The 27,637-nt window shown below is 36.9% G+C and overlaps 1 protein-coding gene across 6 annotated transcripts in view; it reads left to right on the top strand.

Moving 5' to 3' along the window:
* LOC131064206 (helicase and polymerase-containing protein TEBICHI) overlaps positions 1–27,637 on the top strand; it is a 156,577-nt gene that overhangs the window by 84,103 nt on the left and 44,837 nt on the right. For all 6 annotated transcript variants that reach the window (XR_009358149.1, XR_009358150.1, XR_009358148.1 and 3 more), the window contains exons 12-15: positions 29–241; positions 412–762; positions 894–1,046; positions 10,353–10,580. Coding sequence is in view for 3 of the 6 variants with exons in the window: in XM_059207156.1 (XP_059063139.1) it covers positions 29–241; positions 412–762; positions 894–1,046; positions 10,353–10,580 (945 nt within the window). In the remaining 3 variants the exon portion in view is untranslated. The remainder of the gene's footprint in view (positions 1–28; positions 242–411; positions 763–893; positions 1,047–10,352; positions 10,581–27,637) is intronic.

Genomic DNA, 27,637 nt, shown 5'->3' on the forward strand with positions numbered 1-27,637 from the left:
AGTCCCTTATGTTCTCCTACATGTCCAGGTTGAAGAACGAGAGATAATCGAGACATGTTACAAACAAGGAATTGTGAGGGTGTTGACAGCTACATCTACTTTAGCTGCTGGTGTCAATTTACCAGCGAGAAGGGTGGTTTTCCGGCAGCCTAGAATTGGACGAGATTTCATAGATGGGACAAAATATAGGCAAATGGCTGGTCGGGCAGGACGGGCAGGAATAGATACAAAGGGCGAAAGTGTAAGTGGATTTGATTGCGACTGATCTATGCTGCTTGTATTTACAATTATTGCTTTAGGAGAGAATCAAATACTTATACTCTGTACTTCATTTTTTCATGGGCATTGTCCTGTAACTTCTTTTCTGTTTCATTGCATTCATTTTTCAGTTTCTGATTGTGCTTTAAACAGATACTGATCTGCAAGCCTGAAGAAGTTAAACGGATTACAAATATGCTGAATGAAGGCTGTCCTCCACTACAGTCTTGCCTTTCCGATGACAAGAATGGAATGAAACGAGCCATTTTAGAGGTTGTGGCTGGCGGGATTGTCCAAACAGCAAATGATATAAACTGCTATGTTAGGTGTACATTACTGAACTCAACACAGCCATTTGAAGATGTGGTAAAGTCAGCACAGGAGTCACTTCGTTGGCTATGTCATGCAAAGTTTCTGGAATGGGATCAACAATCTCAAGTGTATTCTACAACACCATTGGGGCGTGCAGCATTTGGAAGTTCATTGAGTCCAGAGGAGTCATTGGTAATAGACAAATATAATTGCATTAAGATATTCTTACATTGGTACTCTTATTTTAATTGTCATTTCCATTCTTATATTGCATATCATGGAATGCTTATTGACTCTGCTTTGTGTCTGTTTTCTTACTCCAGACTGTCCTCGAAGATCTTGCTAGAGCAAGAGAAGGGTTTGTGCTTGCCTCAGATCTCCATTTGTTGTATGAGATAACTCCTATCAATGTTGATATACAGCCAGATTGGGAACTGTACTATCAGAGATTTATGGAATTATGTCCTTTGGATCAGGTAATGACTTTCTAGTACTTTGGATTTCTATTATTTTCTTGGACAACTTACTGCCTTTTTGGTAGACTACGTGTTTATTTTTACATTTATATGCTTTGGTTGACAGCATTGGAAATGATTCTGGCACGGGAGTTTCCTTAGTTCATTTGAGGGATCTCTTTTAAGCATGGGACTTTCCTTTTAGAGGATTATTTTGTGTCATATGACTTTGTATGTAACATTTACTAATTAATCTGGGGCTTATCTATTTGGGTTAATTATCCTCTATTTAGGATCCATTGCTTCTTAGATTTATCGTTTGTGTTTGCAGATTTGGCAAAATATTTTTTAGGGTTCATAAATATATATTATTATTAGTAAGTTTAAATGTTAAAATAATATATTAGATTTACTAACACTATAATTATTAAAATTTAGGTATATTATATAAAAAGTTAAAATTGTTATAAATTTAAATATATTATGTTCCTAAACCCATGGGTAAATTCATAGAGCATAGCTTTCATTTGAATAAAACATATACTTTACTAATACTAATGATGGATGAAACATAAATATATAGAGAAGCAGAATGAATAAAACAAAATCATAAGCAAATGCAAGTGCTGTTCTCTACCACTATTGTTTGTTGGTTGTTGAAATCATGGTAGGGCACAACTTTGAGCATTTGGTGTTATGTTTGTTAGTATCTATCATCATGTGTTCTACTTCGCTGGGGATTTTGGCATGATCTAGTAGATTGTCTTGATCATTCATCCATAACTTTGCCCTTGGTTGACAATGACTTCAATTCATTTGGGTGTGGGAGCTGGTTGTGACTGCGTTATTGTATGAAAAATGATCCTATTGAATAAAGAAAATTGTCAAGTCTGCTAGGAAAAATCATTGCTGTTTGATGGGCAAAATTGTCCAAGCAAAAATAGTTAGGTCGACGGCCAAAGGTGATTAATTTTTTTTTATAAATCCATAAAAAAATGTGGGTTTATTTTGAGTTTTGATAGATTATCTCAAATTTGATTTGGGTTCTCTTAGTTCCGTCCCTCATATGAGATGACTCTATAGGTCAGAATGACCCTAAGTTGAATCCTTGATGGGATTGACTTGAAATCCCAATCGAGTTTAGATTGAACCTAGATATGCTGCTTGCTATTAGTGAACTGGCTATTTAGGATTTCTTTTTGTTCTCCTGACTAGCTATTACAACTTGTTGGTATTTTGGTTCTCACTGATTTACATGGGCAGTTGTTTTTCGCTTCTTTCTTTCTTTCTAAAAAAATTGATAGGAAATGTTGTCTTTTAAGTAGGATTTTCATAAGATTCATGTCATACATCCATATTTTTTTATGAGTGGATATTCATGGCATTGATAAAAGTTGTCAGGTCAAGTGTTGAACAATAGCACGTCCATTCTCTCCGAGGAGTGCAAGAATTTCGCCTTGAGGCTTAGTATTTTAAGGTCCAGTTCTGAGTTGCTAAGTCATTCTAAAACCAATGAAATATTGTATAGCTGTAAGAAGCTTCAACTTTGCAGTGGTATGATAAAGTAATTAGTGACAACACAAAGAATAGAGAACCAACTAGTTTTTTACATAAGAGGGTCCCCACAGATGATAGCCTTACAATTGACAAATCTCTTGAAGGCACTATATGAAGGATTGATATGTCATCATACTTAACTTGCAAATTTTGTAGTACTAAAATATTTGCTCAATATCTTGTTTAGATCTAATTGTATGCAGAAATCTTAAGTGAGATACTTTAAGCGAGCTAATCCCTACAAAGATATGCTATTAGAGAACTCAAAGTTTATAAGCACAAATGTAGTGGACACAATTGATGCCCCATATGGGCATTTTCATTATTCGTGAAACATATTTAATAATTAAACCTCTAGTATGTTGAGATTGGGTATGAGATTGACTTCCACCATGGGATCCAAGTTGTGGCACAAAGGACAAACTAGTTACCTCATAAATTACTTAGTAACAACACAAGTATAACACGTTCATGAGACAAAGTTAGTAGACTAATGCTCTTTTATTAAAAATGAATAGATATAGTTCATATGTGTACAAATAACTGAAAGGCAAACAATGAGATTTCTCTTGATTTTAGGACTAGGGGAAGACTTCCTAGCTAATTTTTCTATTGATCTTAGAAGCGATTTTGTACATATTAAAATATAGTTTCAAATAAGGGTGGTCATAAAATTGTTCAACTTTTTGACTAGTTGATGGTTTGCCTTATTTTTGGTGTGTTTGTGTATCTTTCATATGTGTGTTGCATGGGTTGGTGTAATGACATGACATGGATCATGGGGATTCTCTATGGAGTGGCATCATGTAACACAAAGGTTTTCTATTGAGTTCAAGTTGTGTTGAATCCCTTTGTATTGGATCTTTTCATTCTCTCAAACGGATGTGGTATTGTGGGCTACATGGAAGTGGAGGTTTAGGAGTTGGTTGATTTATTGCTTTATAATGCATTGTGTTGGGACATCTTTGGGATCTTCAAAGATGTCAGTATAACGTTGCAATAGATTGTTGAGCTTCAGTTGCTATGAAATTGTGCTCAAACTTGGCACGTTGCGACTGTGTTCTTACTATGTCACTCAGGTGTCCCTACGTAGGCCACAAACAATATGAACTTCTATGTATGAACAATGTTGTGGTGATTTGTTTGTGGATTCCAAATTTTGTTTGTTCTTTAAAAGGGACTCCAAGATGTTATAGGTGCTCTCATTGAAATTGATGAACTAACATTATGACTTAGCTTTGTAGGTATCATTTTGATCATGGACATATAGCTTGTTAAGTACAATGTGACTTGGTATGGCTTGACTATCAACAATGACATGGAAGGTTTAACCTTTGATCGAGCTCTTGGTATGGAAGAGGTGTTGGTGCTTGGACACTTAGCATCTAGATTAGTTCTTTTTTTTGTACTTAAGTTATTGTTGTGCATGTTGTAAAGAATTGCAACTGCCCTTTTGCTTTCTCTTGCCGTTGTTTCGCATTGATTGCATTGAGGCCTTATATTGTTATGTAGGTTGCTTCGTTTGTTGTGCTCTTGGATGGGACTATAACAGGTGGTCTTTTGTTTAGTCTTGGAGACATGGTGGTGTGGTTGCCCCACTTTGTTAGTGGCAATCAATTCTATCTTGGTGCAGATATAAGGGTGAAGTCCATTGATGTACTTTGGCATGCTATTTCTGCTTATAGGATTCTCGTGAATAAGCTATATACATTTTGTTTATTTCCAAAGTCAAAATAAGTGCCTTGTTGGTGTAATATTTTAGATTCGTTGAGGAAATTAAATTTCAAGAAATCCATGACATAAGTACTTATTGTTTAATATTGCATATTGGATCATGACATATTTGTTAAGAGGATTGTGTTATTTAATTAACTTGTCCTAATTCAAAACGTATTTTATTGGTGTATTTGGATTTTGGATTGACTTGTTAAATGCAAATTCAATTGGTTGATGTTTGGTAAAAATTGAAGACTGAGATTGAGAGAAAATGTCATGTTTTCTCCGCTTGAGAGCATTGCATTATGTTATGGATCATATGCTAATTACAGAGAGTAGTTGTGCTCGAAAAATAGATGGTATTTACAAGAAAATAACTACAACTAGTTGTTATAAACAAGTGTACAAATACACTTTATTATATTATTAAACTAATATACTAATAACTCGCTTTAATGAATAAACCGAATGTTAAAGCCGATCAGATTTATCTATATAGGTAATTTTAAATTTTATTTTTAGATCACACAATATTCTGTGTAATATAACAGCTTATTGTCTTGCAGATCGCTGCTGTTTGCTATCACAACAATATTGGCTGGTAACTGTTCTCTCAATAATAGCGACTGCTGAATGTAATTGCCACAATATTAACAACTCTTGCTTGTTATATCAACTGCAGATTACAATTTATAAAGTGAAGTAATTCACACACAAGAACTGTCACTCCCACGGTAGTCTCTCTTATCCACCTGTGACAGAAATCCTGATCTTCTATCTGTGCGTATTAATTCCTTTGCATTCATCGACAGCATTTGAGTTTATAATCGACGGTGATCTTCAAAGGAGTCACAACTCCTTGTGGAATCAACATGATTCCTCAAGGAGTCGTGACTCCTATGTGGAGTCACGTCTGTTGATTCCTCAAGGAGTCGTGACTCCTATGTGGAGTCACGTCAGCAATATAAATCAATGTATAACCAACGAATATATCGTCGGTTTCTTAGCAAACTAATCGGTCAATCAAACCGATAAATACATGTTATCACTTGCAATGAATCGGTAAGGTAATTAATGAAATAATATAATATAATTGATATTATGAATGATTAGTAACACCTGTTTACTAATTATTCATAATATTGATTATAACATTAATCATAATATTAACCAATAAATAATTGATTACATAAATAAATGTATGTCCATATGTGATCAGAATAATAAGGATAGATGTACGGATAAGTACAAGACAAATGTCTCAGGCCGTAAGGCCAATTAGACATTTCGATCATCCGACTGATGCTATCTGCTTTAACACCAAAAACAACATCAAACTTGGCTCTAAATTTGAGAAAGTAAACAAGAGCTGGAGGTTTAGACATTAAATTAGTAGGTTGCTCCTAAAAAGTGCAAAATTGAAGAGAAATGTCTTCACTATCCACTAGTTGTTGAATTGTGTGATGATAAATGAGTATGATACATTGGATTATTAACTGACTTCAATACTCCTTGGTTATCATAGAAAAGTGGAGTGAAGAGCATGCGATTATACTGAGAGGGGGGGGGCGTGAATCAGCATAATAACACTTTTCAATTTAATACTTTGTAATTAAAATAATTATGCATATGAACACAATAACACAAAGGTTTAAGTGGAAACCCAATGTGGGAGAAAACCACTAAAAATGCTTGCTATATATAAATTTCTTTTACAATGTTTGTGAGCACCAACCCACTGGAAGCACCAACTCCCCAATCTGATTTTGTGAGCACCAACCCACTGGAAGCACCAACCCCCTAATCTGGAAACAATGAGCACCAACTCACTTCACTTTGAATCTGAAATCTTCATTTTGATGTGTTGCTGTACCAACTAATGAAGGATAATTTTTCAACAAATTTGATTATCACTCTTTTGTTCAAACTGTTATGATTCCCTTCTCAAACCTGCACAATTTTATGTATGTCTGCACGTATGCTTCTTATCAAATCTGATGTAATATTGATCAACCTTTATATAACCCACACTCCTTCCATAAATCTGTCAAGATTTTATCTTAAATCTGCTACAAGATAATTATCATCTTCTTTTACTTCCACACTACACTTCCATTATTATCTAACACCACACTTCATATTTCTCCACATGCTTGAATTTTTCTTTTTAATATTTTTACATACAACACTTCTACCTCTGAATTTTCTACAGCATATATGTATCATGCTTCACACACACCTTACCCTCTTCTTCTGAATTATTATTTTTGCATTGTATATCACTCTCCACACATTTCTGAGAACTACTTTATTTTCTGAGTTATATATCAGAATTATTCTCTCACTCTCAACACTCAACAGTTACTATATATATATTCATCAAAAAGACGTGCCTCTTTATTGAAGAGTCTTCTCCATGTAAAGACAACGTGGCTTTTCCTTACTGCTTTTGATTAAAAACATTTGTTTTTATATTTTACAACTCGCACTTATTCATATCATTAATCGCTGCATTCTTTAATTATAATCACTTCTTTAATGACTTTTGTTTAATAACTCAGATATCGCTGCCACTTTTCTCTTAATCGGCCAAGCTTATATTGTTAAGTTGCTGTTATCAACATAATATCCTTTGCTCCTTTCTGAAATCGCAATATTATAATTACAACAGAAAGCTGCTCCTTAATAAAGTCGATTACATTATGTCTTTAGATTATAATATACTTCTCTTCCAATATAAAGTCACTGCATTAATACTAGATCTGCCATCTGTCTTTAATATACCAATTGCTGTTCCATTATCATCTGCATATATTATCTCTGCATGAATCGGATGATCCAACCAAACACGTCATACCGTATATCCAAGTCGATAAACTTTCTGCCGTTTTTAATTAGGCCCGATAAATATATATATAGGTACCGCTTCATTTTAATATTTTCTTTGTTAATATAGTCTCTGCCGTTTTTAATTTAGGCCTGATAAATATATATAAATGCCGCTACAAAATATATTTACGGTATATATATGATGTCTTCTGTTGTGTAATAAGAATGTGCCGCCTCTAATATAAACATGTGCCGCTAAATATCATATTTAGTATTCTGTATAATATACCTGTAGGATCTGTGTATAATTTTTGAATTTCCTGAATGCACCTGTAGGCTCTGTGTATATGCTGCACCTGTAGGCGGCTCTGTATATATTAATGACATCAATGACAATATCTTCATCATGGAGTAGGAATATGTTGAGGATGTTGAAAGTTTGTAAAAACTCTTCATAACCAAAATACTTCACAATTGGTACTCTCAATTGCTTTGTTTTCAGCTTTAGTGGAAGAAAATGCTATGGTTTGCTAATGCTTACTTTGCCATGAAACCACTTTTAAAATCAAAGAGAAGATGCACCTAGTAGTAAACTGTCAAGTATCAATTGGTTCTGCCCAATTAGAGTCTATATCCAATCAGACAAAATATTGTTGCTATTTAATAAAGTATGCCAAAGTTGAGTATCTTTAGCATGCCACAAAATTCACTTTGTAGCCAACCATTTTGAGAGCTTCACTTTGGAAAAAAAATGAGAGAAATGAATAGCTAACAACAAAGCATAGATCTGGTTTATTAGATGTAAGATATATCAGGTTGCCCACCATCTGTTTATAGAGTTATTTGTTGGTAGGGGATGAATCATTAGATGCTAACAATTTCAGCCTATTCTGCATAGATGTAGAATATGAGTTGCAATTTGTCATTCCAAAATGCAAAAAATGAGAGAGATAAATAGCTAACAACAAAGCATAGATCTGGTTTATTAGATGTAAGATATATCAGGTTGCCCACCATCTGTTTATAGAGTTATTTGTTGGTAGGGGATGAATCATTAGATGCTAACAATTTCAGCCTATTCTGCATAGATGTAGAATATGAGTTGGAATTTGTCATTCCAAAATGCTCTAAAGGATTTGTGGCATATTTGATTTGAACCACAATGATGCAATGATCATATTAGCAAAATTCAACTTTTAGGTAGTAATGTAGAAGTCCTAAATTAGACATTTCAAAAGCTAGACATAATTTTGATTTTAATCATTGAACTGTAGTGCATGTGCTTCTTATAATGGGAAGATCACTAACTTATATCACAATATTATTAGCACTGCTTTTGACATAAATATTTGAACTAGAAAGATTCCTGTTCCATAATCTTTTAGGTGTGTATCAATTTTAAGATAATAGACTTGAAGAGCTTTGTTACGCTTGTACAGGGACTTAATTTGCAAACTAGATATTAACAGTCAGGACTTGGAAAACCCCTTTGTTACTCCATATGGGCCTCCTCATGCAAGTCTTCATTCATGGAGTCTTTTTTGACATCTACTTGATACACCTACTAACCAAATTAAGTAAGTATACAGAGAAGCAATTGAAAAGTCACCATCCTAGTAGTAGGAGCAAAGTGTCTTCATAGTATTCCCTCTTGTTGTGAATATCCCTTAGCAACTGGACATGCTTTGTACTTGTTGAAGGAATTATTGGCTTTGCATTTTACCTTATAGACTAGTTGCGTTTGATGGGACTTCTACTTAAAAGCAATTTGATCAAGTCTCAAGTACAATTCTTCATCAATGCATCATGCTCAATCTCCATATTAGTTTCCCATTTCGGTTTCCCTTTTGTTGTAGAAAACTTCTATGGTTCAAAAACATGAAAGTGATCAGAAGATAGAGCAAAATGAACACGTTCAGCAGCTGAACTAATATTTGGTTTTCCTTTTCGCTGTGGGCATTGATCTAATTCAAGAAGTTCATCCTCATGTATGCCATCTAAAGTGGAACAATATTACTTGGGTCTCTAATGTGCCTTAGGCACATGTTGTGAAGGTATTATGTCTACAAGAACTTGGGCCAAAGTGGGAATACTTTCGATCTTACGTCTTTGATTGAGTAGTCGAAAAGAACCTGCCAATGGCTGATGCTTAGGCCGCCTTTGTGGATTGGAAGGTTCATCTTTCAAAGGTACTGTAATAGAAGATTCAAGAACTTTGTTACTATTGAACACAAGAAAAATATTGGCTTTGTTTTTTTAAAAAATCAACACGTTGGCTAACAATGAATTTGTTATCATAAATATCAATATGCCTCTATGTTTTTAGATTGGTTATTATAACTAGCAAAAAATATATCTTATATTTTCGAATCTAGGTTGTCTTTTCTATTCAGGAACTAAAGTATATGTGGATGAACTAAAAACATGGAAATATATTATCCTAGTTGTGTTATCAGATTAAGTTTTCTTTATGTGATTATCTCTAACGGTATGTAAGAACTTGATTTAGGATATAAACTATTATGTTCACAACTTCTCCCCAGTATTGTTAGGGCATGCTCCCAATGTGCATCATGCACTATGGTATTTCCATTTTGTGACTTTTTTATAGATGCTCGTTGCTCATTCCACTCATGACCTCTGCAATTTTTGTGTTATTTTTTTTCAGCCTCCTCTCTTCCCAACCTTCAAATTCCATATGATTGACACAATTCAACTTTGATACCCATGTTAGTAAAAACTGAAGAATGAGATTGAGAGAAAATGGTGTGCTTTGTCATGTTGAGAGCATCACATTATGTTATTGATCATATGCTTAAAATAGAAATTAGTTACAGTCTAAAAATAGATGGTAGTTACAACAAACTAACTACAGCTAATTATTATAGACAAGTGTACACATATACTTTATCATAATATTAAACTAATATTCTAATAGGTGGTAATTTTATTATAGTTATTTTGATTATTTTTCCTCTAAGATTAAAACTAGATTTTTAGCATAGTTTTGGAGGTTAACGGGATATTATAATCAGCTAATTTGTTGTCATATTGTTTTACATGTTTGATTTCCAAGCACATTGAAATATTTTTTGCATGCATTGTTAGTCTCTCTTGAATTGAACTTGTTGGAATATTTAAGGTTTTTAACAATCTTGTTCCTGACTAAGAAGCTTTTAAATGTATTTAGTTCTTCACTTTTTTGAATTACTTTCCTGTTGATAGGCAGTTGGCAATAGGGTTGGGATTATGGAGCCATTTTTAATGCGCATGGCACATGGGGCTCCTATTTTGCAACATGACAAATCATCTAGAAATGGAAAAAGCCCTCGTGATAAGAGTTCTCGATTACTTGCAAATAGGAAAAACAGCTCTAGTACACCCTCAATAGAGCAGACACTGCGTGTATGTCGACGGTTTTATGTAGCACTTATGTTGGCACAATTGGTGCAGGTAAGTTTAATTACTTATGTATCATATTTATATTCTTCAACTTCATTTGTGGTTAAGATGCATACCTTCAGCTAGCTTATTGTTAGTCTTGTATTTGAATTTGTGCATAATCTTATCTAATGCTTGTTTTAGATATATATGATGGATTTTCTTGAGATAACTTTTTATGGGAGTTCACAACAATAAAAAATTTATATTCAGTTTATACATTTTGCATTGGGCTAGGTTTTTAGGTCGAACATCGTGCCAAAACTGACATTTACTATCTTCATTTTTTTGTTTAATTTAAAATCAAGGTTTATTATTCAATTAGAAGTTGCATAGGAACTACATGGAATTGGAAGAAAGATTAATATTAGTTGGTACTTTTAGGTTTGTGTTTTAACACAATGATTTAGATCTCAGAAGAATCATAGGGACAAACCTATTTGGTATGTGTTGTGACGTTTTCACACATCGCCCCATTGCAAATGGGGACCCATGTTTTTTGCTCGTTTTGTTCGTTTTCACTTTGCTTTTTCTAGGGTTTTGTTAGTTTGTTAGTTGTCTGGATTTAGGGCCAAGCCTTAGGGTTTTAAATTTTGCCTTTTCAAGCCAAAATCCAGTCATTTTTGAGAGCTTCTGCGCTTCTTTTCTAGAATGCAAATTTTGAATGCAATGATTTTGCCAAATTGGTCTAATTTTCAATTGGAATGTTCATGCAAAACTTAAACTTGTCTAAGTGTTGACCGTCAATATGAATTTTTGTCTGATTGAATATTTTGACCAAATTTTGACTTTTTTGAATTTTGATCCTGGGCATTGGAATTGATTTGTTTTCGCCTCGTGAAGTGTTAAAATGTGAAAAATCTTGTTATTTTGGCCTGTAGGAGCAAAATCGCTCCTGTCCCTCAGTGAAGGACGGGAGCTCAATTTCAAATATCTCATCATCCTTGCAGAGTCCAGACAAATTTTACGTTTGAAGTGATGAAGAACGACGAGATCTTTCCATTGAATATAAATTGAAGATTTTCATGAGCACAGAAAGGCCTCCAGAAGGAAAATCGCTCCTGTCCCTCAGTGAAGGACCGGAGCTATGAATCAAATTTCGCCTCGTCCTTGCAAGATTTTAATGACTTAGCAATTTGAGGACGTCCAAAGGAAGATGCTTTGCCAAATGAATATAATTTGAGATGCAAAAACGAAGGAAAATGACCTATATTGACTAAATCGCTCCTGTCCCTCTCCAAGGGACCAGGGCGAGGTACCTTGTAGCTCTCGTCCCTCTCCCAGGGACCAGAGCGATTTCCTCCATTTTGCAAAATCCAGACAAGGGTCAAGGCAAGTTTACGTTCAAAAACAAGGGAAAACATGAGATGAACGCATTGAATATAATTTGAAGATTTTTTGGACGTCCATACCAGTGCTAAATGCCTAGTTCGCTCCTGTCCCTCAGGAAGGGACCAGAGCGATTTTTGATATAATTGCTTTTCTTGCAAAGTTACAAATGATGTCAAGGCATGAACGAATAGAGGGAAGAAGGACGAGTCCGTTGAATATAAACTTGGAACCAGGCAAAGTGAGATAGTGGCCACAAGGGAAGGATCGCTCCTGTCCCTCTCCAAGGGACCAGGGCGATGATGATGATAATACTCTCTACGCAAGTTCAAGGTCGTTCCTCCAAAGTTCAAGACCGCTCCAAGTCAAGACGAAGGGTGGCGAAGACATTTCAAGGCATTTCCATCAAGCGCGAGGTTGTAAAGGTCATCACATGGAAGGATTTGCGCTCTAAAGACCCACTTTGCTCCTGTCCCTCAGGAAGGGACCAGAGCGATATTTACATAATGGCGTAGATTTCAAAAGGCAAACAAGTTTCGAGCAACCAAGAAGGTCGAAAGGACGTCATTCCACGCAATGAAGTTGATTGCAAGTTGGTACAAACAAGAACAAGCACATAATAATGAACTTCGCTCCTGTCCCTCAGGAAGGGACCAGAGCGATATTAGATGTATTGATCATTTCATACAAAATTCACGTAAGGACAATATATTGCAATGTTCTGGAGGGTCCATGGTATGACAACAAGGTGATAAACAAGAGTTTTGAACGTCCAAACATCGCCAAATCGTGTAAAGGCCCCACATCGCTCCTGTCCTTTGGACAAGGACCAAGGCGATACTATCAAAACACTCACGTTCCTTCAAAGATCAAGGCGAAGCGAGGTTAGGAAGTGCGAAGAACGACGTTTGAAGGACATTGCAAAGGAGATCGAAGTTTAAAAATCGCCAAGATCAAGGAGAAATAATGGATCGCTCCTGTCCCTCTCCAAGGGACAAGGGCGATGGTCCCTTTAATGCATCCAAACACATAATAAAAGCAAATGGGAATAAGCGCAAAAGAACACTAACATTGATATTTCGAAGGTCAAAGATACAAGATGAACATGAAGACATGGAGATCGCTCCTGTCCCTCTCCAAGGGACCAGGGCGATAATGATCATGAGATGCATTTGCTCGCACAAGAAAGGCATTCAAATTCGAAAGGACCACCAGATGATCAATTTGGGACGTGGAAGTAAAGGAGTTAAACGTTGAAAACGCAAGAATCTAGACCAAGATCATGGATCGCTCCTGTCCCTCTCCAAGGGACCAGAGCGATGAGGTACGTCCCTTTATTTTCATATTTTTGGCGCCAAATTAAACAATTCGAATTTCCTTAAATGCTAAATCGATTTAAAAATTGAAAATCTTATTTAAATTGGCATTTAATATGGCGTTAGACATTTATTAATTATTTTGCCTTTATTTAAAATCGAAATTCTCAAATAAAAAACGCAAGGTATTAAATAATTGATTAATTAATTAATAAAAATCAAAAGGGAGCGCTTGGGTTTATTTTGTCAAGGTCGGCCTTTATTATTTATTTAAAAATCGTTTTAATTGCTATATTTCGCAAAAAGTCGGCCTAAGGTCAATATGAAGGTGAGCGCCTATAAAGGAAGGTGTTTGTTTCATTTTCACACCATCATTTATCATCTCTCATATGCAACTTGGAGAAGGCAAAAGAGGAGCGAATTTCATACAAAGGAAGGGCGAAATTATCATTCAAGAAGAGGAGCGAATTCAATCAAAGGTGGTGCGAAACTACTATCCAAAGGAGAGGCGAACTTGAAGTTTCCATTTGAGCGAAGTTGCCTAGGACGTCAAAGACATATCAAAGATGGCGAAATTGCTAACTTGAAGAGGAAATCACATCCAAGACTTGAAGGGTGGCGAAGTTGATAAGAGGAACGTTCTTTTGAAGATCACATCAAGACTATCGAATTTCAAATTTTGCCTAGGCGAATTCCTTTATTTTGCATTTTAGAGTTAAGCTCTCAAAGAGGTATGACGATATGGATTTATTGTTTTGATTTTGAACGTTGATCGTCATTTCCTTAATTTTGGATTTTGAAATTTTGTTTTGCCTTAGCTCAGTTGTTTTTAGGAAATGATTAATAAAGGACTTATCATTAAGTTTCCTAAAATTTGCTCTCTATCTATTCATTGCAAAATCATGTTACTAATTTTGAAATGTTGTGTAGGCATCAAATGGAGGTCTCTTCAAGGAAAATCAAGCCGGATCAAGGACGGTCTTCGCCAGGACGATCAAGCCAAGACAAGGGCGACCTCTTCCAATCCAGCGTTCCAAGGCGAGGTACATCATCCTGCACATCAAGGACAAAAGGAGTTAGAACAAGAGTTAATTAAAGATAGCCTCTCAACGACATCAAATTGAATATCTAGCAAGCTTCAAGTGTCAGATGAGGTGGCATCCCAGTCATCACTCCTCCAGTCAGTGAAGTCCACCTCAGCATGTCCAGATTCAATGTACTTAACTCATGGAAGGTGGCACAAACTTCGATGTACCTACCCCGGCTATCCATTGGTCGATTTTTCTAGAAGGGACATGTGTCCAAGCAATACAATTTTATCATTGGTCAAGCATTAAATGTTATGTAATGGTTGTAACAAACCCTAATTAGGGTTTTCATTGTAAAATCTTGGCCATTGATCTTGAATTGATCTAAGCCATCAAATTGTATTGTGGGCACTATATAAGCCCAGGCATTTCATTTTGTAAAAAAGGATTTTTTAGATAGAATTAGAGAGAGTTGTAAATAATTGATAGAATAGCAATTAGAGTAGAATAGGAGGACAAGGCAAGAAATTGTTGCCATTGATTGTAAACAAACTCCATTTTCATTGAAGTAATGGTGAAATATGTCGTTTTCTTGCAATTTGCATGGTTTCTTGTTGAGTCTTCAATCTTAGATGGTAGATGATTAAATGAATGGAGGGAATGTGATTGATTGATGGTGGAATTCGTACATCCATACTACTAGCAGTTTGTTGATTGCAAACTTGCCTTGTGTAGTCGACTGGAATCGTTCAGCTTAAGCTCAATTTCAATTTGTCGCCTCTTCATTGATATGCATCAACTTGGATGGTATCTATGCGTGCGGTGATGATTTGAATATCATAAAGCTTCCCTAGAAGATCGCACTAGCCTTGTGTAGATGTTCCATTGATGTCAAAACAAGACCTAGTTAGAGTTTCATCAAAAATCAATCATTGCTCCCACATTCTTAGTATTAGGATTAGATCCTCTCTTCACCCTTATCCTTTTTCCATTTTTTCCAAATCTAAGTTAGTAAGAGCCTGTGTCCAGCAAAGCAGATCGGAAGTTCAATGTAAGTCCCCTTGTGATTCCAGCAAATCACATCATACCACTGGAGCTTGTCCACACGTGGAGACCCCACTAAAAGAACCTTGGAGTCTACCTAACTGATCCTTTTTGCAGATCTTCAGCAGTTAGAGACTATTTTCTCAAGAGAGGATAAGATGCCTTTAGGTATTTTATTCTGTGTATGATTGTGTACAAAATACACGTCAACAGTATGGGCCTTATGAAATTTTGCAATAGATTGCGAAAATAATTTTCAATTAAACTTTCTCTTCAGCATACTTGATCTTGTGAATGTATTCTGTGAGTGACTATGTTTAGAGGTTCTTGATGTTTGCCCATGCACTACTAGGCATAAATCTGCTACAGCTTACTTGTTTGGTCAGAAAGGCTTATTGCCAACTTATGCTAAGTGGCTGTCCCAATGAGTCTTGTAGCAGCATGTTGCACAACTAAAACAAGAATCAAGGAAATTTTCTCTAAGATGGGAGTAAATAATGGACATATTCATATGGGCTAGTAAATATGTAATTTATCTGAAGTTTTTGTTTTGTTTTTTATGTAAATTCTCTAGAAGATTCCTTCTTTTTCTTCTTTAAGAACTATATATACCTTTCTCCTTTTAGATGATTCCTTCTTAAAGCTTCTTGTTGTGATGTTTTCACACATCACCCCATTGCAAATGGGGACCCCCACTTTTTTTTTGCTGGTGGTGTAGTTGTCTTAGCTTAGTTGTCTAGTTTTGCAATAATTTTGGTATCTTTAACCTTTTGCTTGTGAGAAGATGCAATGCCTTTGTTGTTAGGTTGCGATCAAGTTAGGCAGTCAAGCAGCAGTCAAGCTCTCTTTAGGTCAGATTGGAGTGGTTATAGCTCTCAATTCTTAAGTAATAAATAGAGGTCAAGATGATCACCGGGCAATGCTTCATAGTGCAACCTCTAGGTCAGGTTAGAGTGAATCTTACGTGTGATGAACAATCAAGCAAGCAAGTGGACATCCTTATGTTAGAGCATAGAAGTGAGGAACAATCAAGGAGTAATGATTAATCAACTAAGGTGAAGTGCTTAATGAAGATCAATCAAGGTCTAGGTGATGATAAAAGGAAAGAAAACACCAAGTCAACCCTTTGAGCAAGTCACTCTACACTTGGTGGAATCAATGATTGATGAGGTTAGAGCAAATTATCCATGACTTGCTAAAATCTAGGTTATCGGGTTTGGCTCTCTACCCCCTTGGTCTTGGTCCGGTCCAACTGTGGTCCAGACAGGGTACGTTTTCCACAGGTCGGGTTCGAGCTAGAATGGACCCGGGCGGACTCAGGTCGAGCTCGAGCGGACCAAGGTAGACCAAGGTTGAACTCGACCGACCGACATAACCAAAACACATTTTTTTGAAATCCGCCTCTTAAAAAATGATAATAAAACCCTAAAAGTGGCTTTTTAAACATAAAATTGGCTCATTTCTCCTCATTTGTTTTGCAAACAAAAGTTTTTTGCTAGCAAGTTGAAGAAAGGGTGAACAAAGTTTGGCTTCCAAAATCAAATAGGAGTTGGAAGACTGATTTTGAAGCTTCAACAAGTGTTGCAACATCATTTCCACACATTTGCAAGCTCCCATTGGCTGCAAGAGGTAGGTTTTTGAACATTTTTTTCAGCTATTTTTGTTCCACAAATTGTCAAATATGAAATATTAATTGTTTTTCATTATTTTGTTTTTGTTTTTGATTTGAACATATTATTTCTTGCCATAGGAACTAGAATGGCATATGCCTCTTCCCCCATTGGCATAAATCAACAATCAAAACAAAGAAATGATCCAAATTCTCCCCTATGGAAGTATGTTGTGTGATGTCCCCACTCTAGTCAGTTTCAGTGACTGATGGGTTAGCCTATTACTTTGGACTCTCGTAGGCTAACATTTTGGATAAAGAGTCTTAGTGGCAGTTCCACTTCCTCAGTTCAGTCTTGGTTTTAGTTCCAGGGCCTTTGTAGTCAGTGTATGGGCTTAGTTGAGGGATTTACTATTTATAGTAAGTCAATCTAGCAGTTGTGATATTTTTAGTCAGGGCACCTGGACACATGGGGGTTATTCAGTGTTGACCCCACCTTCTGACGACATGTTAAAAGACAGAATATTGAGGGAGATTAATATTTTAGTGGTTAAGTTATTTAATTAACTTAAATGGATATTATAAAGTCATAAAGTGACTATTAAAATTTTAAACCACTTAAAATATTATAAAGTGACTTTTAAAATCACTTAAATGAATTTGGATGCTCAAAAGGTTAATTAAACTATAGGAATTGAATTAAATACATTTAAATGTATTTAATATGAAGTTGGGAGTACTTTTCTTGGAATTTGTATTTAATATGAAAAAAAGTAATTCAAAATGGATTATTGTTGATTATTTGAAACCAAAGTTCCCAGACTCGGACTCGGCTCGGACTCGGCAAGGTCGACTCGACTCGTGACTCGGCTATGACTCAGCAACGACTCGGCAATGACTCGGCAAAATTAAAAAACCCTTGAAATTAAGAGATTTTTAACAATTTAAAACTTGTTTCATGCACCCATTATTGAATAAAGCCCAATTATAATGTGTGCTAGCTTGTTATGTCATGAAAGGCATGTTGGTAGAGTATCTACTTGTTTGAGGCTTTTGTTTAGTATTTTCTTTGGCCAAATTGAAATTTTGGGAGCACCAACATGAGACATCATGAGATTCACTTGGAAACTGTAAGGAGTGCTTGTGTATGGTAGCTTTAAATAGTGTGCTTGTTGAACTTAGGTTTTACCTTGGGACTATAGTTGACCTTGGTCTTTCTTGGACCTCTAAGTTTTTAGGCTATATATATGTTGGATGGAAGGGGGAATTGTGAGGCCAGAAGGGTTTGAAAATATGCTCCTTAGAGACATGTCCCTTGCCAAAAATAACCTTGTGCCCCATGGGGGGATTTTTTGGGATGTGGGGACAGGTAGGAAATGTCCCCAACTCACCCCCTTTTTTCAAAATTTTAAGAAACATCCCTGTTGTGAGGTACTCACACATCGCCCCATTGCAAATGAAGACCCCCACTTTTTGCTTTCTAGGGTTAGCTCTTTTAGTTTTGTTGTTGGTCGTTTTAGTGTCTTAGCCTTTGCATTGAAGGGATTGAGTTTCTCAAAGGTCATCAAATCAGGTGGATCTCCTCAAGGTGGAGTGAAGGAGGTTAGGTCAGTTGAGTGATTAGGGGTTATTTAGATCATTCCTAGGGTTTTTGTGTACTATCTGGTCACGCTTCAAGTTGCTAAATCAAACCTTGGTTGAATGCATAGTGTCCTCCTAGGTCTCCTAGGTCCCGTCCCTTACATCAAGGTCAGAGTGAACTTGCCTTAAAAATCTGGAATGTCATCCTAATCCTGAAATGGCCTGAAATTTGACTAAGTCTGGAAATTTGAAGGATCCTCCAAAAACTAGATTTTGCATTATAACTCATGGAGGTCCGAAACCACTCTCAAACATCCTGACAATATATATGGAATATAACTTAAAGTATAAGAACTTATACTTAAATGTTATATTCCATATATGAATCCTGACGGAGAGACTAACTTGTAAAACAAATCAAAACATTGACCTGTCGTGGCCGAGTCTTGGAGCTTGGACTCGGCGAGTTTTGCCATAACTCGCCTGACTCGCGAGTCAGGCGAGTTATGGTCAAAACTCGTCGAGTCCGAGTCCCGAGTCGGCAAAACTCGCCGAGCTTGGCTCGACTCGCCAACTCAGCGAACTCGCCTGACTCGCGGCGAGTTTGGGAACTCTGTTTGAAACTGTTTTGCTTTGCTCTATGGATTTTTTGAGACAAGGGTTTCAGAGGGTTTTCTATTGAAGAATGAAAATTCTTCATGGATGCATGGAAGGATTAAAAAAATTATGAATTCCTTGACCTAAGGGAAATTCCGCCCAATACTCAGGGAGGGTGCCAAAGAGGGGCAATGAAGGAAAATATTGAAAATCACGAATTCCTCCTTCCTTGAGAAATAGCGCCTCTAGGGTAGAGGAAGGCGCCAAAAGTAAGGCGTCAGGGAAATTGCAAAATGAAACAATTCCTTCACAATAGGAGAATTGCGCCTTGGTTGAGAGAGGAGTGTTAAAATGGCTAAGTCAGGGAGAGTCAAGGAAATGATGAAATTCCAAGACATAGTAAATTCCATGCTTAAGCTTGAAAACTCGAAAATTTGTCAAAGGCATGAAAATCCAAGGGTCGAGGAGGAATGAAAAGCAAAAATCCCCTCAAGAAAATTTTCGAAAATTCCATTTTAGACATGGAAATCTTATCAGAATCATGGTGCCGACTCCTAAATTTTAGGAGGATTCCTAAAATATAGGAGATGTTGGAGAAGCATGGAAAATTCCCTCCGAAGCAGGAAAAGTCAAGCTAAGATGATGAATCAGGCGAATCTTGAAGAATATTCCAATTTCTCTCCAAAATTTGAAAGAATGGAAAGTTAATTAGTTGGCAAAGGAATATTTTAAGTATGACGCATGACTTAGTGCATTAAGAGAAACTTCCAAATTCGAACTCAATTACAAGGGAAGTTCCATTTGCATGGCACAATGATTGGGAATGTATGACGCATAATAAATTCAATTGCCAAATTAATGCCTCCCAACTTAGCAGTACGATTTGAAGAATTCTATATAAGCATGGAGAAGCATTTCACTTCTCACATGCAGGATTTAAGAAAGAAGAATTGGAGAAGTGAAGAAATGTCATACTTAGTCAAATTTTCATCATTTTCAAGGTGCTTTTCAGGATGGCGGAATCAAGCAAGGCGGCTACTATCACCAGGCAAGCGCTGATCAAGGCAGAGATGAAGGGCTTCCTTCCTATTTCCTAGATGAATTCCAGGTGGAAGGAAATCGACGATACAAATTTAGGCACATTCAACATGGCTACCTTCAAGATCAGAATGTTCGGAACAACAGGGGATAATCCATCACCAACAATTGCCAAATTCGTCAAGAGCAGAATTGTTGCGCAACTGGTTTTCCTCTTGCTATTCAATGTCCAAATTTGATTTTGGAGTGTGCAAAGCATTAAAATCCGGAGGAGAAGACAATTTCAACATTAGATGGCAAGTTGTTGGCGACATTGACTTTAGAATCAATTGGTGAAGCTTTTGGAATTCCTTCACACCATTCCATGATGTACATGACTATTAGTGGATCTCAAGCAGTGTATGACACAGGTCCTGCCAGGTTTGCTGACATGATCAACATACAGTGGTTGCTGAAGCCTAGGCTGCATATTTCCAAAATGCCAAAGACTCAGTATCTTTGAGTTTCAATAGGAATATGTGGACCTGATAAAGATGCTGAGCAGGGTAATGGGATGTTCACATACTGTGAATTTTGAAACATGGATGTTTTTCTACATTGGCAAGATCATGAATGTAAACGGGCTAGTTGATTGGGCCAGATTGATTAGTCATTACTTGCACGAACAACTGAGGAACTTGAAAGAAAGAAAGTCTCAATCCTTCTTCACGAGCTCTTATGTAATCTATATGCTTGCACGAAGGTGAGGATTTGATGGTCTGCCAACAAGTGGAATCATGGGTTGCGGACTAGCACAACTGAAAGTGCATGAGTGTTATCCTTAGCTACATCTTCACAATGTTAGTTCTTACAGGTTGGCGAACGACACCTTCACTATGTACTTGATGCGGCTAATGCAAAAATAGTTGAACATAAGGGTGTTGCCACAAGCAAGTGCCTTGGTTCAGAATTATGGAGCTACGTTCTTACAATTTCCAAAATTCACCTACATCAAGACGTAGGGATTCTCATTCCAGTCATATAAGTTGCCAAGGTATCCATCCGACAAATTCATATTTGTGGAGCTCATGAGGCAATTAACAACCTATGATCAATTACATGGAAATGTGCCCAGGTGTGGAAGCAACTGAGAGTGTAGCAGAGGAGTTATCATTCTAATGCTTGCCATTTTATACATCCAGAGCTCAGTGTGATCCTTACCGCCAAATCAGAAAGGTTGCTGGTGTGAAATTCATACACAATTTTCACTTAGAAGATGATTGGGCGAGTGCCAAGGATGACCTTGAAGTCCGGAGGAAAATGCATTCCAGACTGCCCCTTGACACCATCAAGATAAGTGAAATTTACCAAGTGCTGAATCAGGTGTAGGAGGATTCGGATTTAAGGCAACCTGAATTTGAGAATGTGAAAGATCAGCCCATTCAATTGCCAGACTAGTCGGAGCCCGAAATTGACGATTTGAATATCCTGGCTAGACCGGTGCTAATTTCACTAAGCACTGGGTTGATCGGCAGATAAGGAAGTTGACGGAAGGAAATGTTCATTTGACATATTAGTTGATGGGAAGTCTGGATTCCCATAGTGAAATAACTTAAGGATCTTCACAGGCCCAGGCATAAGAAGAACTCTGGATTGATAAAAGCAAAAGTGCTCTGAAGAGGCCAAGGATGACAAGGAAGAAAGATATCTAGTAGGAAGTTCCTTAGGAAGTTCAACAAGAAGTGCAACAGGAAGAACCTCTGCAAAAGAGAGCACGGGTAGAAAGGGTACAGTCACTGACAAGTTCTTCTAGTGTACAAGAGGTAGAGATGTTCGCATAGGAAAATCTAGTGGATCCACCTCCAGGTAACACTCCAACACCAGATATACTTAGCATTAGTGCTTCACACAAACCCAATTAGCCAAGAGGTCAAAGACAAGAAAGTCCTCCATACCAGGAAGAGTCTCGTCAGGATAGTTTTGTAGAAGCCATCTGTTGTGACCTTTTTCACACATCGCCCCATTGCAAATGGGGACCCTCTCTTTTCCTGCTTTCTAGGGTTTTTGTTAGTGCCCGTGGCCTTCCGCTTCAGTTTTGCCAAGCCTTGCTCAGTTTGAACGGTTCGAGTCCTAGAGATTGGAAGTTAGTTTTTGCAAGTTGAGTGATAACAGAGTCCAGATACCGTCAAAGTGCCTAGAAAGGCCAAAGGATGAAGAACGCAATTGATTTGAATGAATTTGGACAACTTTCTATTTTTAGAAAGTTTGTTTTTTTGCTTTTTCCTATTTTTTAGGAAGTTTCGTTTTTGGCATTTTTAGCCCAATCCTCGGTATGGCTATTTTTAAGAAAGTTTTCCCTATTTTTTAGGGCTGCCTGCTTTTTGCTTTTTAAGAGTGGGGACCTAGGGTTTGCACTGATACCATTGACCTGCTTTGATCGCGATCAAGAATTTCCAAGTTTTGACCTAAAAAGCTAGGTTCCTACATTCAAGATCTTGCCACATGTCCAATATGGTTTGATGATGGGTTTGGCCTAGATGGTGACAATGACAAAGTTTCACATGTGTGGGATAGTCATTCGATTTCGCGCGAAGGGAAGGTCTAGCGACCAAAATTCAAACTTGGGATGAACGTTAGTTTTCAAATGGTTGTCATGGTGGTTGTCGACCTATCAGGTCGAATTGAATGCATGTCCTATTGACACGCCATATCTAATCGGATATGTTCCAACCACTCCTAGTTGATGCAGAACTATCGACATTACTCTTTCCAGCCTCTGCATATGTTTCCCAGGGCTGCCCATGCTCATTTTTGGTGCATAGAGGACTTTTTGGCCTAACAAAGGGGACTTCAAATGCCATCTCTTGCCAAGGGTGCCTGAATTTTTTGTGGATTTCTGTCTCCATCGATTGTAGTTGCGCTCTAGGGATCTGCTCCAGTGTGCACCATTAGTTCTTCCATCTGATTCATGATCTCGGTCTCTCTCTGTAACATAACCTTGGTTGGTTAGATTTCCAAACCCAATGTTTTATCTAAGTTATGCTTGACCTATAAAGGCAATTTTGTATGATTTTCTTGGGGTTCTCCTTTCATTCTAATATAGAATTGTTTTTTTTTTTGTATTTGTAATGATACCTTACCTTTGCATCAATAAAGTTAGCTATTTTACCTCTTTCTAAGCTCATTTACCTTGTGCGAATTATCTTGCCTTTGTTATGAATGTGTTCTTAATTTGTTTTGTTTGTTCTATATGTTGTATGAACTTTGCTTATGAGAATTGTTTGTGGATATTACAGTCCCTCTCAGTACTCCATTTAAGTTTTGATCTCAAATATGTCTTAAGGACTAATTTAGGATAGGAAACTGTGTATGCTTTAGGTTGTCAATCTTGGCTTGTCATCTTTCATTTTCCCTTCAACATTCCTTCTCCCTTTTCTGTTGCAAATAATTAGAATAGCCTTTACAAGTGTTGAATTGGTCCAACATTGCATTCTGATTGAAAAGGAAGCCGACCTTCTCTGGATATTCAACCTCACATGTGCAAGGTCTCACACTTGGAGGTTGTTTCCTTTTTTCACAAGGTTGTTGAGCATTAGTGTTCAACAAGGGTGCAAACTTTTGTGTCAATAGCTTCAATTGGTGATATGTTCAAGCACTTTGGTGGGTGCTCGATTTAAGAGATATACTACTGTGTGAGCTGCTTCAACCCAAAATGTAGGAGCAAGATTTGCATATTTCAACATACATTGCACCATTTCAACAATAGTACGATTATGCCTTTCTACAACACCATTTTATTGATGTGTGTAAACAGTGGTCGATTGTCGTTAAATCCTATTCTCTTGAAGGTAGTTTGAAAACTCTTTGTAAATTGCCCCCCTCGATCTGAGCGAAGGGCTTTGAGAGAATGACTAGATGACTTTTTTGCAGGGGCTTGAAATGCTTGGAATCTCTCAAGTGCTTGTTTTTTGTGAGTCAAACAATAAACCCACTTTTTTATCACAAAATCATCCACAAAGAGTGGAAAATACCTAGCATTATTATGACTTAATGGCATCAGTCCACATAGATCAGTGTGTATCAATTCTAAGGGCTTGGAGGGTCTATTTTGTATATCAAGAAAGGGAGCACGATGTTTTTTTGCAGCAATACAATGTGAGTAAAGAACTTTTGATTTTTGCATGAGTGGGAGTCCTCACACAATACTTCTCTTACTCAATGCAAGAAGATAAACCAAATTTTTGATGCCAAAGGGTTGTGGATGCACTAGTCTTCACCGCAAGGGGCTTATCTTCATGTGTGACATCAAGAAGTTGAAACATCTTGTTGACCCTTGAAGCATCTTGTTGACCCTTGAAACATCTTGTTGGCCCTTGAAAAAAGTTTCTTAGTGAGCCCCGAGACATATAGAACCTTTGTAAATTTGCACTGGTGAGTTTTGAGGGGAAAAGACATAGCTCCGATTCCCTTTACTTCATATGATGTGTCATCATTGAGGGATACTTGCCCATAGGAAGTGGATGGAGTGAGATCACAAAACCACTCTTGTTCACTTGTCATATATTTGGATGCACTAAAATCAACATACCAGGCTGAATTGTTTGAAGTGGTGGCCTTTATTTCAGTAGCATGCAAGAAATCCTCTTCATTTGAATGTCCTATTGATGCAACATTACCATGTTGTTTATTTGGCACTTTCTGCCAATCGGGTTTCTTCTTTTTGCCCCCTTGAGAAGGCTTTTGTGGCTTTCTATGATTGGATTCACTAATGGCGTAGGAATTGTACCAACAATTTTTGAGATCTTTTCCTTTTCTTCCACAAATGAGACATTTCGTTTTCTTGATTTGAATTTGACTATCCTGATGGACCACACCGACAATCAGGTTGTTTTGTCTTCTTCTTGTTGTGAGGGCCTTATTCTCTTGGGAGTTTGATGTCTCACCATGGTTTGCTTCTTCGTTCACACACGTACTATTTATAGTAAGTCAGTGGTTGTTTGAGAGGGACACTTACTATTTTTAGTAAGGCAGTTGGATGCGTAGAAGGTGCAGTGGTTGACTCCCTGGTTCAAATGGAATTGAGAAATAACGAGTATTTATGGAGTTATGTTATTTTAATTATTGATGAAGTAATACTTTATTAATAATTAATCATTAAAGGCATATTATAAAATTTTTATTTGCACTTTAAGTTGAGGGGTCAATTCATCATTAAAAGGGGGCCATGTTATTTAATTATTTAGGCGCCAAGACCAAGGAGGATATTAATTATTAATAAAGTGCGAATTTGGTGATATTATTAAATAATTAAAAAGGTGCTTTTTAGAGGGAAATCGACCCTTTCATGAAAAATATATAGAGTGCCAAGAGAAGATCGAATTCATTATGATTGAGTATTTGTTATTCCTCTTTGTAGAGTGGTGGGAAGAAACCAAGGGTTTCCAGCACTTCCAGCCATTGGAGAACATCAACTCTTCAGTGTTGCAGCTATTCTGAGGTGGTGAAATATCCATTGAGGGTGGCAGTTGGAGTGGCTTCACTCAAGGGTCGCATTTGTGCGAATTAGAGAAGGATCAATCAAGGGCATCAAGTAGATTGCTGATGATAACAAGTAGATTACTTTGGGCAGCGATCATTAATTGTTGGGCACATTATTTGCGGGCCGTACAACTCTCTAATCTCTAGCCGTGCCATTCTTTCAACCAAGCAGTTCGAATTTGTAATCAGTCCCAGCAGTGGCTTATATTCAGCAGATTGAACTCGTGATTAGTCTCAGCAGTGGCTACCTATAATCAGGTTTTGATAAAAAATACTTATTCATCCCTTTGGGAATGCATTTGGTTTGTAAGCCGTTGAATAAATGTTTGATGTAATGCTTATGGTTATAATCTTCATAGATAGCATAACAGTCTGCATGCCAACTGTTTGACTTAATGTCTAGTTGCTGTAGGTGCATATTTACATTGTGTGGGTCATCTATATGCATTCAAAAAGAGAAAAGAATTGCTCTTACATTTTAGTTCTTTGCCTAGACATCTTAGTAATCCTTTGGAAAGCATTTAAATCACGTTGGACAACATTTCAAGCAAGCATTAGCAAACTGATACACAAACCAGCAAGCATAGAGGTTGTATGCAAAGTGTTTGCCAATATTCCTTGAGCCTTTAATCAGCACTTTCAAGGTCAGAATTGGCAAAGGGATATTTCAACCAACTCTTAAAAGGATTGTTTTGCAAATGCCACATTTAGATAAGTGACAAACACACAAAACAAAGGGGGTAGTGCTCTAAAGAGTATGGGCACAAGAGAGTCATCTGTGACTTCTTCCCCTAATACTTGTAGTGATGTACTAATCTTTGCTTCTCTTCTAAGAAAGTTTTCTATTTTCTCTTCATGTTGCATTTGAAGACAATGTAACCTACATTATAAATGAAAAATTTGAGTATGATATTTGGCCTCATAGACTGTTATAAGACGATCCCAAGTGTCTTTTGCAGTGGTGGCGGTTATAATGTGAGTTTGTACCTCACCTGATACTTCTCAGAACAGTTTGGTCTTTTGATCGGCCTCATCAGACTTAGTTTGGTCTGCACCCAGATTTGGGGGCCTAGTGGTGTTCCCGGTGACAATATCCATTAGGTTCTCAAACTCAAGCTGAGTTTGCACTTTTGTCTTGTAAGTGACACTTTGGTGCATTGTTTGCTATTTTCTAATTTTTTTTCCCAAGTCTCATATAAAAACATTATACTTTTCCCCAAATTGAAATATTCATATGCAATAAAAATATAGTTTTTAATGGTTTATAACTATTTTAATTTTTGCAAAACATAAATTAGAAGAGCATTAAAAAAATTGCACCTTGCTTTCTTTGTCTTCTTTCACGTTCAAGGCCTGCAACTTCTCCAAGCTACCATTCATAGAACAACACACTTTCAATTCTTCACTCTCTCCCTTATAGATTGCTTTTCATGCCTCCTTTCTACAACAAATTTAATACCATGAAGAGGGAAGTATATACTCCATTGCTTCAGTCTAACAGTAGTTGGGAGTTTGGGCACCTAGCATTTAATTAGATTTTAGTGTAAATATCTTCTACTTCATCACTCTACTCTCTACTCGATGGCTTTATGCTATATTGGAATGTGGCTCAGGGTCTCATGCTGGACTGTGTAAAAAACTGACAAGCAATCTTCATGGCAATATAGCATTAATCTCTTCAGTGCTTGGGAAACACCAGGAAGTATCTTTCATTCAGCACAACACAAACTCAATATGCAACACCTTCATATGTAGATGAAATGCCATTTTAGCTTTGCAGATTTCAGTGCCTCAAGTGCCAAGCATTTTGACTTTAGAATTTTATTACTTTGATCGCTGGAATTGTCTAGCGTTGCAAGAGCATAGTGAGATCAATATGCAAAAACAACCAGGTTGCTATCATATGCTCAGCAAAAAGTTCCAGACACCTCCAGGCATTCTAAAATGCCTAAACATTCTATCACTGGTCACAGGCAGAAGACTTTCATAAAGCACTTTGATACTAATAAG

Source organism: Cryptomeria japonica, chromosome 6 (assembly GCF_030272615.1).
Source record: "Cryptomeria japonica chromosome 6, Sugi_1.0, whole genome shotgun sequence".
Lineage (NCBI taxonomy): Eukaryota > Viridiplantae > Streptophyta > Pinopsida > Cupressales > Cupressaceae > Cryptomeria > Cryptomeria japonica.